Source organism: Suncus etruscus, chromosome 19 (assembly GCF_024139225.1).
Source record: "Suncus etruscus isolate mSunEtr1 chromosome 19, mSunEtr1.pri.cur, whole genome shotgun sequence".
NCBI lineage: Eukaryota > Metazoa > Chordata > Mammalia > Eulipotyphla > Soricidae > Suncus > Suncus etruscus.
In genome coordinates, this window is record NC_064866.1 from 3,224,450 (window position 1) to 3,239,439 (window position 14,990).

Sequence of the window (14,990 nt, forward strand, 5' to 3'; positions counted from 1 at the left end):
ATTTTGCAGGGCAGTGAAGACACGGGCTGGGCTCCAGCACAAAGAGCCTCGCCGATCCCATATAAATAAGAGCACTGATTGGCTTCACACGAGACTTTTGATGGCCTATTCTGATCACCAGTCCACAACTGGACAGAAGAAAGGTAGGATGACAAAATCGGATGTTCAGAATTGAAGTCTGTCCACTTTTCATAGAAGACTGAAATAAGAGTTGAGAGGAGATGCCTGTAGGACAGCATACTTTCTCCGTGTGGATTCTGAGAAATCAAGAGCAATGGTGGAGCTTCACTAGGGAGTGTGAATCTATGAGTTTTCCTGGCCCACAGGATTATTATATTGCCTTCTTATTCAGAAGCACTGAGACTCCTTTTTTTGGAGTTGCATGTTGAAAGCACAGATTGGGACATGTGCCCAATTTCTGGAAAACAAGTTCTGATTTCCCGAGTTCACTCTTTGCAGGCAGGTGTTGAAAATACAATAGCTGTAGGTAGTTGGCCAGGCCGCCGGGATCAAGGAAAACATGTCGCAAAGACCTCTAAAAATATCTACTTGCTTTTCTTTGTACTGAGCAAAGGAAAACGTGGTTTAACGGTATTCAATCAAAGCAGAAAGGAAGGTTCTCTGTCACCTCCACCTAGGCCACGACAACACACCTCTGACTCCTAAACCCTGCTTGAGTTGGCTGTAGGGCGCCCAGGTCATTCTTCAGCAGACAAGGAGTTGTGCAGAAGTGGGGCAGACCCATCCTTCTGGTTGTTTGGGGCCCATCTGAAGGCTATTCTTCTGGCATGGCTCCTGGAAGGCAAGGGTCACAAGACTGCAATGCCTGGAAGAGCCCTTAGGGATTTCTCCTGGCAAGAAATAAAAAAGAGAGAAAGAAGATCAATCGATTCTGGCCATAGTCACAGATTCATAGAACTGACAGAATTGGGAGCACAATGAGAGCTGCTCAGAGAATGGGCAAGGGGACATGCAGAGACAAAAGGTGCCACACAATGGGCCCCCAGGTTAGAGGAGAAACTGCCCCCCAAATATGTGGGGGAGACCTCTGCTTCAAGACCCCTCCTAGAGGCTGCCCGTAATCACCTCTCCCTCTGCATGAACCAGTGTTTTATTTATTTTTTTATAATGATTATTTTTATTTTGACCAAAGTGGATTACATCTTCCACAGTAATATTTTAGGTATATATTGACATTGAATTAGGGGAATTCCCATCACCAAAGTTGTCCTCCCTCCACCCCAGTTCCCAGCTTGCATCCCATATCCTCCTTCCTGTCCCCCCAGGCTGCTAGTATATGTGGTCCCCTCTGTATCTAGCTTGTTGTAGATTGGGTATCGATTCTTTTGTCGTTGGCTTTGGATTTGGTGTTTAAGTCCGATCATTTTTCTTACTGCTTAGTGCTCATACAACTGTTTTTTCTTTAATCAAACCTGTAGCCAAATGATGCATTTATCACTCCAGGAAAAGGTACTGCTTACTATGACATATGAACATACAGAAAGAGCTTGTTGGGAGGGAGGAAGAAAAGATATTTCAGGGAAGTCCCTGTGGAGCTTATGACTTATTTTCTTCAGTTAGGAGGGTAAAGGGCCAAGGGCCAATAAGCATCCACCTCAAAGATCATCCATGTCTTAATAACCATCGCCTGCAGATGAAGGGAAAGGCCTCCAGAGGTGGGGACAAAAAAAGCCACACAACCAGTTAGTGACAAGCCTGGTATTAGAGCCATGGCTTAGTAGGATGGAAAGGACATTTTCTAGTTGGAAGAAGCCAGCAGGCACATGAAGCTTTGGGGTTACCTTTCCTGGGACAGGAATAAGGCTTTACAGAGGCAATCCTGTGAGAGTTCTTCTAAAAGGACTCAGGAAAGAAAGTATCATCAGAGAAAGACAAAGGAAAATTAGAAGGAAATAAAGAGAGAGAGAGAATAAGAGTAAAATCCTGGGCCAACCTATTGGCTATATACTTATTATGAACCAATGCTACTAATGTGTTTAGCTGTTTATTCCAAAACTTAAAATCCAAGATTGAAATGTTTATTTATAGTTATTATCCTTGAATATACCTCATGTTTTTCTTCAAAATATTTGCTAGGAACTTAGTCTGATAAGCAAATATTGCCATGTCTGTCACTGTATATTTTAAGTCTCTATCCTTAGGCTTCAATGTTCTTTGTATAATTCTCTTTTAGGTCATAGCAGGAATCAACAATTTGCCAACAAATATGAATACCTAACCACAATTATAAAAAATAGGAGTCATAGCTGTTCAATGTTTATTCATGTGCTCGGAAGCAACCATGGTATTATCTAGTAATACCCAGGTGACTATGAGTTGCCAAAGGTCAGAATCAAGGCAACATATATGCTGCTGTGTGCTCTACTACTTTAATTATATCCTAGCCCCCAATTATAAAATAAATAATCAAATTTCTGATCTCAGCACAATGGTAAAGTGAAATCAGATTCTCGCATTGTAACATGTTTTTGTCAAGTAGAAAATAAAACCCTAGACCCATTTATTATAAAAAATAGTCATAAGTAGACTCTGTGTGTCCTTTAACCTCAACAATACTCTGAAATATATTATTCCAGTCTCCTGATTATGAAGCAATAACTGTCGTTCCAAAAAGGTGACAATCTGGGGCCGGGTGGTGGCGCTGGAGGTAAGGTGCCTGCTTTGCCTGCGCTAGCCTAGGACGGACCGCGGTTCGATCCCCCGGCGTCCCATATGGTCCCCCAAGAAGCCAGGAGCAACTTCTGAGCGCATAGCCAGGAGTAACCCCTGAGCGTCACAGGGTGTGGCTCAAAAAAAAACCAAAAAAAAAAAAAAAAAAAGGTGACAATCTGATGAAAGCTGCTATTCAAGAGGAGACAAGCCACTTGCTGGGGCTGGGGGATAGTATAGGAGGGGCCAAAGACTATGGTAAAAAGACGTGTTCAGCTGGGAGGAGGAGGTGTTACTGATTGGTGGTAAAGTGTTATGTGTGAAGTCCTAACAGCAACAGTAAAACACAGTGGAAGGAAGGAAGGAAGGAAGGAAGGAAGGAAGGAAGGAAGGAAGGAAGGAAGGAAGGAAGGAAGGAAGGAAGGAAGGAAGGAAGGAAGGAAGGAAGGAAGGAAGGAAGGAAGGAAGGGAGGGAGGGAGGGAGGGAGGGAGGGAGGGAGGGAGGGAGGGAGGGAGGGAGGGAGGGAGGGAGGGAGGGAGGGAGGGAGGGAGGGAGGGAGGGAGAAAATCACCTCTCATAAGAGCAGACTGGTGGGAGGTGTTTCTGGAGGGAAGTGGGCAATACTTATGGGATCTGAGTTGAAACATTGCATGTCTGAAAACATGTTTAATTTTATAATTTCACAATTACTAAATTTTTGGGGGGCTTGTGAACCACACCCTGCGGTGCTTAGGGGGGTTTACTCCTGGCTCTGCACTCAGAAATCGCTCCTGGCAGGCTCCAGGGACCATATGGGATGCCAGTGTCTTTCTCTGATCATCTGCAAGAAAGGCAAATGCTCTACAGCTGTTATCATTCTAGTCCCATAAATTATTTTTTAAGATGATAATGTGAGTTCATTGAGACAAATCATGTTAGGATCTGATTGGAGTGACAGACATATTGATTATGGATGCAAGAAATGTGTTTCATTGGGAGCCTATGCTCCTACCAATAAGTCGAAAATCTGGGGTCAAAGAAGGTGAAAAATGGTCTTGAGTCTTGTCTCTCTGACTGGTTCAGTGATTATCTTACCTCCAAATTAGTCCTTGCCTTCTTCAGAACATCATGTGTCCTGGTCACTGAGGGATCAAATTAAGCAAAAAATTAAAAAGAGCAGAAATTATAGTTCAGCTCACATTTATTCTGCATGTGTTCTGAAGCACATCTGTCTGAATTTCAGCTTGGAGTCCAGATGCCTAGAGCTCTCTCACCAATAACTATTCACTAGATAGATTTGGGGTATCACATTAGCTCACACAGACACGTTTCTCAGGAGCTCCCATGCAAAGACCCCTCTCCACCCCACCCTCCCCACAAAATTCACTTCCCTCCAGGCCCAGAGGCACCTACACTGGCTGAAGATGAACTGCTCCATGTTCTCCTTCTGCTGGTTGGCCATCTTCAGACGCTCAGCTGTATTTTGAAGTAGACTCTCCTGTTTACAGAGTTTGGTTCTCAGTTCCAGAAGTTCCCTTGTCATGGACTCTCCCTGAGAAAGAGGAACAGCTTTCTGCCATAGTCAGAAGGCCTAAAATATTCGGAGCTATTTACAATCCTAAATTAGATTCTCACATCTATGACTGGATTCCTTCCCTCCAAAAATGTTTCTAACAGCCCTTCAATGATGATCCAAGAATGATCCAAGGATGACCTGAGAGTTTCCTGACCCACTAGTAAAACCCATGGATTGCTACCTGTGGCCTTGTATTGAACCCCAATCATAGATTAGAGTTTAGGTTTACTGCTGATGTCTTTTACATCACTTGGGCATGATATGTAAAATCTGGCAGTTCAACAATATGAACAGCCATGTTATCCCCAGACAGTATGCAATACTGAAAATATTTATGTCCACCTCAGCTGGGTGACACCCTTTCCTTGGAATGAACAGAGTTGTGTTCCCTCAGGAATCGGTAATATGACTCTAAAGTCCCCAGGTGGAGACTGGAATGTGATGCCTGAGGCTCCGGGAAGCAAAGCTGCCCAAGGCCTGAGAGCACTTTTAGAGCATTTTTTCTGACTTAGAAATGCAGATGTAAGCCACGTGTAGCTTTCCAGTGGATGGCATAAACCTGGTATAGGCCTGAGCTTAAAATATTATGCTTTAATGTGTCCCTAAACTTCTCTTAAAGTAAAAAAAAAAATTGAAAATTGATGGAGACTGGTTATTAGGCTCCTGTATCTCTTTGCCTTCTTTAAGTTCTTTCCTTTTCCTCTTTGATTTCTTTTTGTGTTGTTTTGTGTTTTGTTGTTGTTTTGGGGCCACACCCAGCAGCACTCAGAGGTTACTCCTGGCTGGCACTCAGAAATCACTCCTGGCAGGCTCAGGGGACCATATGGGATGCAGGGAATCAAACCCTGGTCCATCCTGGATCAGCTGCGTGCAAGGCAAACACCCTATTGCTGTGCTATCTCTCTGTCCTCTTTGATATCTAAATCAGGGCTAGGGAAGCAGGATAAGCCAGTGTAGTCAGAATTGCATTCCATGAAGTCCCCATGTGGAGAGGGATCCCCATAAGAGACACTCATTTAGGACCCTACTGACACCTTACTTCCTTCAGCTACTCTTCTGCAAGAGATGGCAACTGGTGACACAGGATGCTAGTTGGGGACATAGCCAGGAAGGACATTGGGCCTTTACCGCTCTGACAGATGGAGTGGAGCCAGTGGAGCTAGGCAGGGCAGCTCTCCAGAACATGGTGAGGAGGGATGAAGATTCCTCCAGTGAGTGGTGCAGGGCATTGGCACTGCTGTGAAGTTCCTGGACACCTTGGTTCCTGGCGGCCTAGGCAAAGTAAAGAAGACCATGGCATTCCCGCACTGCTTTTCCTTTCAAACACAGAAGTTAGGCTTCCATTGTGAGTAAGGCCTAGCCACAGGCCTGCTTGATTTTACAAAGCACTTTTTTGTTTGTTTGTTTGTTTGTTTGTTTTGGTTTTTGGGCACACCCAGTGACACTCAGGGGTTACTACTGGCTATGCGCTCAGAAATTGCTCCTGGCTTGGGGGACCATATGAAACACTGGGGGATCGAACTGCAGTCTGTCCTAGGTTAGTGCATGCAAGGCAAAATGCCCTATGGCTTGCGCCACCGCTCCAGTCCCACAAAACCCTTTTTAAACCTCAAGATCTGCACTGCAGCTGTGAGAGACTTGCTTCACTTACCGGAATTTATTTAATTTCTGCCTTCTCCCGTCTTTGTAAGCATCATAGTGCTGTCCTAAGATTCCTAACCTACTAAATTTTGCACTGCTCCATCTGGACCTTGAGTCACAATTACTCAGCTGAGTATAAATGCCTGTAGCTTCAGGAACTGAAGCTCTCTCTCCATCACCTGGAACCCCTTTATCCACAGAAAGAACCCCATATCCCATTCCTCAAGAAACTTGTCACTTGAGTGACAGCCTAAATTGTGGCTGCAGTCCTGTTGTATTCATTTATTGGGGTGCATTCCTCCATCTCTGTGAGAGATAGCTCTCACAACGGGTCTGTTCCTACATATTCCTTCTTATGCAGGGGGTCACACAGCAAATACCTGCTGCCTGTTCTTTCCCTACTGCTTGAAGCTGCCTGCCTGCTTCCCTCCACTGAGCAGTTTCAGCAGAGCTTCCGGGCCTGTATGGCTTCATATTTGTGCCTATCTTCAAGCTCTAGCTATATGAGTAAAGAGACTTGATTCTGCCTCACAGACCCATCAGATTAGCCAGATAATAACCTAGCTAAGAGTGCTTTATAAAGTAACGTATGTTTGCCTACACTTAATATCTCTACTGAGGATGAAATTGAAGCTGCTCAGAGGGGAAAATGTTACATCAGCTATACCCAGATCAGCCCAGAATATCATTTGCACATAGGAGATGGAGACATAAGGAATACTGGGTCAAATGAAATATAGACCCTCAGCTATTGAGAAAGACCAGAGCATGAGAAAAGTACTGCGGGAGCAAGAACTGAGGGAAGAAAAAGAAAAGACACAGGGAAATGTAACATTTATAAGTTATTGATTACCTCTGTGCCTTGAGCTTCCAGGGCAGGAGAGTTGCATGCTGATCTTACAAGAGACGCTATCTTTGTGACCAAGAGTTTGCCCTCCCCAATCTGCTGTCTGAGGGCACTATAGTCATCAATGTGGCCAATAACATGGCGGCCATGCTTATTGGCAAAAGAACCATCAACTGCGTGTCCCTCAAGTTTAGGAGGATTCTTTGTTACTGGAGATCTATCCAAACTCAGCTCTGAAAAATAAATCACAAGGGTTATTGTTTGGTTAGTCTGTATTGCTGTGGTATTATTGTTGTTTTTTGTTTTGATTTTTTTGTTTGATTTTTTTGTATTGTTATGTTTTTCTTCCTTTTTCCCTTTCTTCTCTTAAGTTGATATGTATAGTCTCTAGAAGGACTCCTACCATTTTTTTGCTTATTTTTTGCACACACACCCCTTTTTTTCTTTCCTTTTAACAGAACCACATAACTTGAACCATCTTGTTCTGCCTCACAAATTGAGGGAGAAATAATGGAGGGTACGAGACCAAATACTCGTATGAACATTGAGCAGAAATAAAAACTGATCAGATTTAAACACCAAATCCAAAGCCAATGACAAGAAAATTGATACCCAATCTACAAAATGCTAGACACAGAGGGGACCACTTATACTAGCAGTCGGGGGGGGGGGGGGCAAAGGGAGGGGATGTGGGATGCATGCTGAAAAGACGGATGCAGGGAGAACAACATTGGTGGTGGGAATGCCCCTGATTCAACATCACTATGGACCTAAAATATGACTGTGAAATATTTTTAATCCACTGTGGTCAAAATAAAAATTATTTTAAAATATAATTTAAAAATAAATAAAAACAAATAAATCACAAGATCAAAGTCCACTGTGATTCATTATCTTTTTAATTCAATCTCAGAAAGATATCATATAATGTAAAGGGCCAGTTTTAGAAGGCAGTTTGGAGGTGCAAATGTGTTTGAGATTCATAAAAAAATATTCTGGGGGCTATATTTTAATCATTTAAATTATTAATTAGCTAATAATTGAAGTCTTTAAAATAATAAAATGGACATGAGGTAATCATAAAAACAAACAAAATATTCAGGACAAATATTGATAAACATGTAAGAATTTTAAAGATATAGAAAACGCAGACAAGAAATTTAAGGTAGATACAAAAGCACTTTAAGAAGTGGGGCCATGAGCATAGGGCCAAAGCAATAGCACAGTGGATAGAACATTTGTTTTGCCCACAGCCAATCCAGGTTCGATCCCCGGCATCCCATATGGACCCCCGAGTCTGCCAGGAGCAATTTCTGAGCACAGAGCCAGGACTAATCCCTGAGTGCCACCGGATGTGGCCCCAAAATTTTTTTTTAAAAGAAAAGATTTCAGTGCAATAAAGCAACGAAAAAACAACAGGGAAAAAATGACAATAAAAGGCAACATTAAGTCTTCAGAAGACATAGAGAAAAATCTGTAATTTCAAATATTATGTATCTGTGTAAGAAAACTTGCATTCATGACTTTCCATTCTGACTACATAAAAGGTCAATATCAAGATGCAAGTGGAGGAAATAAGGAAAAAAATGAATAAACAAAGTCAAAATGATCAAGGTAAATTCAAAAAGTACAAAACTGAAATGTATACCTGAATCGTTGATAAAAAATAGTACTATGTTTTATGTCCATAATTTTTTAAGTGTCAATAAATTGAACACTCCAATGAAAAGACACAGAGCTTTAGGAATAAAATACAATGTGTAGGGCACTTAATTTACCTGTGGCCAAACCAGGTTCAATCCATGTTAATCCATGTGATCCCACCAACCCCCCTCAATGATAGATTCCTGAGCACAGAGCCAGGAGGAAACTTGGGTTTACTGGTAGCTGGGTACCTGGTAGCTGGGTGTGGCCCCAAAACAAATAAAAATTTAAAAATAAAAGGCACAAAGGGAGTAAATCAGAGGGAAAAAAATCAAATTTCTGGCGCTTATAAGAGATTCACAATCATTCTCACAATAAGTTCATGGTCACTGTAAAAGGCCTGGAAAGCAATCATAGGGATAATTGGAGCCAAAGATAATCAGGGACAGTCATTATTTATATTGGAGCAAATAGTATTCAAAGTGGGGCCGGGCGGTGGCGCTGGAGGTAAGGTGCCTGCCTTGCCTGCGCTAGCCTAGGACGGACCGCGGTTTGATCCCCCGGTGCCCCATATGGTCCCCCAAGAAGCCAGGAGCAACTTCTGAGCACATAGCCAGGAGTAACCCCTGAGCGTCACAGGGTGTGGCCCAAAAACCAAAAAAAAAAAAAAATTAGTATTCAAACTAAGTAAAGTAGTAAAATAGAGCAATGAGCATTAAATGCTGATTAAAGGGTCAATATACCAAGAGGACTTAATTCTTGACCATATCAATATATATGCTCTAAATTAAAGGGTAAAAACGATTTTAAAGCAATTACTAATAGACCTAAGGAGATACATCTATGGCAAGACAAAAATAAGAGACTTTGATATCCCACTCTCACCACTGAGCAGAACAACTCATAAAAATCAATAAAGAAACAAAAGCCCTAAGTGGATCATTGGAAAAACTGGTGGTAATAGTCATAAGCAGATATCGCCACATCTATAAACATTCTTCTCCAGTGTACATGGAATATTCCACTGAAGAGACCACTTCATATTAAAAGAAAGCAAGTATCCATAGTTGTAAAAATTTAAATAACATCAAGCCATTTATTTTCAGGCCAGAGTTCTATGAAAGTAGGCATCAACCATAATGTTAAGTTATATGTAACTTGGTATTATATATCTTGTACTTATATCTCTTACATATTATGCATTTATATATTATATATCTCCACTTGCACCTTGATATCTTGTTATATATATATATCAATATACTATCTAGGAAAAAGACAAGCATTTGCATACTAACCATAATTTTCCTAATTTTTTCACCATGAAATCTCTGAGTCTTTCAATTATCAAACTTACCATTTGTGATGGCTGACTCTGAAGCAGAAACAGAGGATGAAATGCCAGGGAAGACCAGACCAGGAGAATCCATGCCAACATCCCGAACTGGAGGGGATGCAACCAAATCTACAGAGGATAATCGCACAATTTTCAGAGCCCCTGAAACACCTCAAGCACACAGACGGCCTCATCATCATCTGGTTGATATTTGAGATGGTATGACTCCCTCAACCACCACACACATACAACAATCCAAAGCAAAAGGAAATAAACCACTTTATTTGGTATGTTTCCATTCTTCAGCACACTTCTCCTCGAAGTGAAGGGTGCTTGCTAGTTAAAAATATGTATTTGCTAGTTCCAAACAATTCAAAAGCACTGTTCTAAATTATACTTCAAGCCACAGATAATCAAATTGTTCTAACTAAATATAAATAAAGATGTGGAGAGAAAGGAACTCTTATCCACTGCTGGTGGGAATGCCATCTAGTTCAAACTTTATGGAAAGCAATATGGAGATTCCTCCAAAAACTGGAAATCGAGCTCCCATATGATCCAGCTATACCACTCCTAGGAATATACCCTAGGAACACAAAAATACAACACAAAAACCCCTTCCTTACACCTATATTCATTGCAGCACTATTTACCATAGCAAGACTCTGGAAACAACCAAGATGCCCTTCAACAGACGAATGGCTAAAGAAACTGTGGTACATATGCACAATGGAATATTATGCAGCTGTCAGGAGAGATGAAGTCATGAAATTTTCCTATACATGGATGTACACGGAATCTATTATGCTGAGTGAAATAAGTCAGAGAGAGAGAGAGAGAAAAACGCAGAATGGTCTCACTCATCTATGGGTTTTAAGAAAAATGAAAGACATTCTTGCAATAATAATTTTCAGACACAAAAGAGAAAAGAGCTGGAAGTTCCAGCTCACCTCAGGAAGCTCACCACAAAGAGTGATGAGTTTAGTTAGAGAAATAATTACATTTTGAACTGTCCTAATAATCAGAATCTATGAGGGAAATGGAAAGCCTGTTTAGAGTACAGGCGGGGGTCGGGTGGGGAGGAGGGAGACTTGGGACATTGGTGATGGGAATGTTGCACTGGTCATGGGTGGTGTTCTTTACATGACGGAAACCCAAACACAATCATGTATGTAATCAAGGTGTTTAAATAAAAATAAATAAATAAATAAATAAAGATCAATATGTGTATTACACATTTTAAATGTTGAATCAAATATATTTATGAGAGATTAGAGTGAATACTCTAATCATCATTCTGATGAGTTAGTAGTTGCAATGAATATAAAAAAAATGAGATAGAGTTCTGGCAAATTCTATTTTGTGCCCAGAAAGTGTTTATACAGTGTATCCTATCATGAACATTATAAATTGAATGAACATGCAAAACTAGGTCCGACCATGAGTATAAAAGAGATACTGATCAGGCAATGATCCTGAGGGTCTATTTTCCTGATCTAGTCTCTGTGGTAAATAAGAACTAGCAGTGACTGAGTCATTGAATCCTGGCTGGGTTGCAAGAGGTATGAGAGAAAAAGCTAACATACAACCACTACATGCTATGTAAGTTGAGCAATCGACCTTTTCTAGGCAGGAAAGCTTCTCTGTGTTGTGTTGAATATCACACATGGAAGTCCAACAGCATTTGACTTCTTGATAGTCTTAGCAAAATGAGTAATAGAGAATAACCTTCATTTGAAATACAATGATATTATCTGATCCTTGACACTAAGAGAACCAGAAAAAAGAAGGATGACTTCGTTCTACTTAAGCAAGAACACGTTATTGCTGATTAAAATAAAATTGAAAATATGGCCATGGAGACAAGTTGAGAAGGTAAGTTAAATAGCATTTTAAAAAGGGGAAAGATGAAAATAAAAGAGGAATTATAAATAAATGTGTCGATAAATATGACTTCCATAGTATTCGCTTTCATGTTGAATCTGTAATAAGTGAGGTTGGTGGAAAATGTCAAAAAGAGTAAGAACATTGGTGAAGGGATGGGTGTTAGATATTGTATGATTGAAACTCAATAATGAACAAATTTGTAACTATCTCATAGTGATTTATTTAAAATGTATTAAGAAAAAAGAGAGCTCATTAAATTTTCCTGTGGAAAGGCAGCCAAGGGAAAAAGTGAAGAGATAGGTGGTTCCAGTTGGAAGAACCAAAGCAGTTATCTTTTCCTACATGTTCCTGGTGCCTTCAAGGTCAGGAACAAAGCTAACTTCCCCCACAAATCAAAGAAAGGAAAACCCACCTAGTGACTATAGGATAGAAATACAGGAAGGATATAGGAAGTTTAGAAGGACAGAGTCAATTAAAACATCTAGCTGAACACTGACTTTGGGTTTTTGATTTCAGCAAACTTTAGCATGTCAGTTAAGGTATCATCGCTGATTTTTTTTCTTGTGAAATATAAATCCTGCCCTACTTCAGATAAAATTATTTTTAAAGTTCTTTGAAAACACATCAGATGTTTTAAAGAACTCCATAAAAATTAGAAATAAATGTTAACATAGATAGTTGTTCAATATTAACAAAGTAAGTCTTACTGGAATTTTTTCAGCCTTATCCTTGGAATCGCTTTCCATAATTTTACTAAAAACATCACGTAAATTAATAAAAAAAAACATAATTATAAACCTTTATTACAGTACATTGTGGTAACTGCTCTATTGCATTGTTAGTAATTGTTGTTAATCCCTTAAACTCTCTTACAAAAACCAAACTTATCATAGGTATGTATATTTACAAAGATCAGGATCGAGTACTAGCTATAGTTTCAGGCAACCACCTAGCAAATTTTTGACTATATCCTGAGGGAATAGGAGAGTATTCCTTTTCTTGGTGGGGAAAGGAGGACCCAACCCAGGGGTTCTCAGGGCTTCCTCTTGATTCTATGCTCAGGAATCATTCCTGGTAGTGTTCAGGGGAACTCCTGGGGTGCCGGGTATTGAACCCAGATTGACAGCAAGGCAGGTGCCTATTTAATCTAACAAAAAAAATAATAATAAAAAAGATCCTCTGCTATGAGAGGTCTACACTGACTCAGAAATTTGTATTTAAGAGACTCTGCTGTACCCTTTTTGCTTCTTCAAGTTCTGTTTTACCTTCTCATCAGCAAATCAGAAAACGTAATTCTAATAGGTTTTATAAAAATTCAATTTTAGCTGAATCAGGAAAAAGTTTAATATAGTAAAATCACATTGTCTAAATATTTTAAAACACAATCAAAAAATTAATGTTGAAGGCTTAGAGAGTCAGCATAACATCCAAAGCAAGATAGATGACACCGTTTCCATGGAAACCTTGGCACATTTAGAGAGCTTCCACAAATCAGTCATTCTGCCACTAGATGGCTCTACTGCAATAAAAATTCCATTATCCAGAGCCTGGGCACTAGCGCATTGGAAGGGCATTTGTCTTGCACATGGCTGACCCAAGACGGATCTGTGTTCGATTCCCGGCGTCCCACGTGGTCCCCCAAATTAGGAGAAATTTCTGAGTGTATAGCCAGGAGTAACCCCTTAGCGTCACTGGGTGTGGCCCAAAAACAAAAGAAAAAAGAAAATGAGTTGACTTTTCTAGCACCTTAATCTACAACTCCCTGCATATTTGCCAAAATGCCTCACTCAACCAAGGATGGGACTCAGTCAGACCCCCAGTTTGAATGTTCACCAAAATATATTTGAATAAATTTTAGGTTGACTTTAAAAAAAAAAAAAGCATCTGTTAAATTTCACCACACTGATATAACTCCTATGTTCCACTCTGCTTTATTAAATGTATTTAAGTGCATTTTGAATACTCTCCTTCATTTGAAGAAGAACAGGAACTATAATAACATCATAAATAATCAGATTATTGTTTCAGCAGGCAGCAAAGGATTGCTGATGAAAGAGCTTAAAGTTAAACTTAAGTCTTGAAATTTAAATCCTATTAGTGGTATTTGTAGTTTGTTTTCTGCAGGGGGCAGAGTCAATATTTCCATTTTCTCCTGGGAAAAATGGTGGAAGCAGGTTTCCTGCTGTATTATTCACATGAGTGGTTAGGATGTGTTATTCACAATATTCATGTTAATATGCAAGAATAGCCAGTAATGATGCTGTCAAGATGATATTTTTGTATTTTGTGAATTTTTTTCATTATTTATTTATTTATTTATTTTATTTTGGTTTTGGAGCCACACCCAGCAGCACTCAGGGGTTATTCCTGGCAGGCTCAAGGGACCATATGGGATGTCGGAACTTGAACCTGGGTCGGTCACATGCAAGGCATAAATGACCTACTGCTGTGCTATTGGTCTGGCCCCTATATTTTGAGAATTTGTATTATCTAGAATTGAACTGAATTTATATCATCTGGAATTGAATTGATCATCTAGGAGAAGTTTGGCTCTTTGGGCCTACATTTTTGTTGGTGGGAGGAACACATCACAGGAAGTCATTCTCAAGACACCCAAAGACCATTCTTAGTGTGTCTCAGCCAACTCCAGCAGTTGTTTGATAGAGCCTACAGATGCGATTCTGCTTAGTCCTGTGGTGCCAAAGGCTACATAAGCAGTGCTCATAGGTATCTGAGGCTATAGGTTGGGTTCTAACCAGGGGTAACTATACAGAGCATGCACCTCAGTCCTTGTATTTTCTCTCTGCTTAGGGCCTATTTTTAAAGGTATCTATGTCAGATCTTGTTCATGTAAACCTTTGTATAAAATCTCCCCTCTCCTTACTGGAACCCTAGGTTTGTTGTTGGTTTTTTTCCCCCCAGAAACAGAGCTATCTAGTTTTTTTCAGCTATCACCAACTTCCAATGCAAAGTTTTCTTAGTGAGCTCGCAAAGGCAGAAACCAATAGGGCAAAGGGAAGACATACCTTTCAGCCCCTTCTTGGAATTTCCATAAAGAGCTTCGTAAATCTGTAGCTCTGACTGCAAGGACTGGAATAGCTGCTGTTTCTCTTCACACTGTTGCTGCAGAAGGGCCAGTTTTTGTTGCATCCTGCAGAGGGGAGCCAGGACTCAGAGTGAAGACAGACAGACACTCAACTACAACAAGACAATAAGCTGTGAGGCAACATTCGTATCATAATAGTTGAGTCCTAGAACTCATACAGGAATTATGAATCCAACATTTCAGGTACATTCCATTGAAGTCCTTTAATCCTGCCATTATTCTCTTCCTCAACACAGGCACACCAACTTAAAAACCCCCTCAGGTGCTTTTTGGGTTTACCAGCAATGGGAGGGTTCATGGTGA

General features: G+C 40.4%; 1 protein-coding gene across 8 annotated transcripts in view; it reads right to left on the minus strand.

Moving 5' to 3' along the window:
* Positions 1–477: 477 nt before the first annotated feature.
* Positions 478–14,990, minus strand: part of LOC125997457 (myomegalin-like) — a 192,559-nt gene continuing 178,046 nt past the window's right edge. For 4 of the 8 annotated variants that reach the window (XM_049765890.1, XM_049765891.1, XM_049765886.1 and 1 more), the window contains 7 exons: positions 14,608–14,732; positions 9,716–9,823; positions 6,721–6,947; positions 5,355–5,498; positions 4,064–4,202; positions 3,746–3,792; positions 478–795 (listed from right to left, as the gene is read on the minus strand). In XM_049765890.1, the coding sequence (XP_049621847.1) occupies positions 706–795; positions 3,746–3,792; positions 4,064–4,202; positions 5,355–5,498; positions 6,721–6,947; positions 9,716–9,823; positions 14,608–14,732 (880 nt within the window). In that variant the 3' untranslated portion in view covers positions 478–705. Of the gene's footprint in view, positions 852–3,745; positions 3,793–4,063; positions 4,203–5,354; positions 5,499–6,720; positions 6,948–9,715; positions 9,824–14,607; positions 14,733–14,990 lie in introns of all 8 variants that reach the window. The other 4 variants (XM_049765893.1, XM_049765894.1, XM_049765888.1 and 1 more) reach the window with 2 other exon arrangements.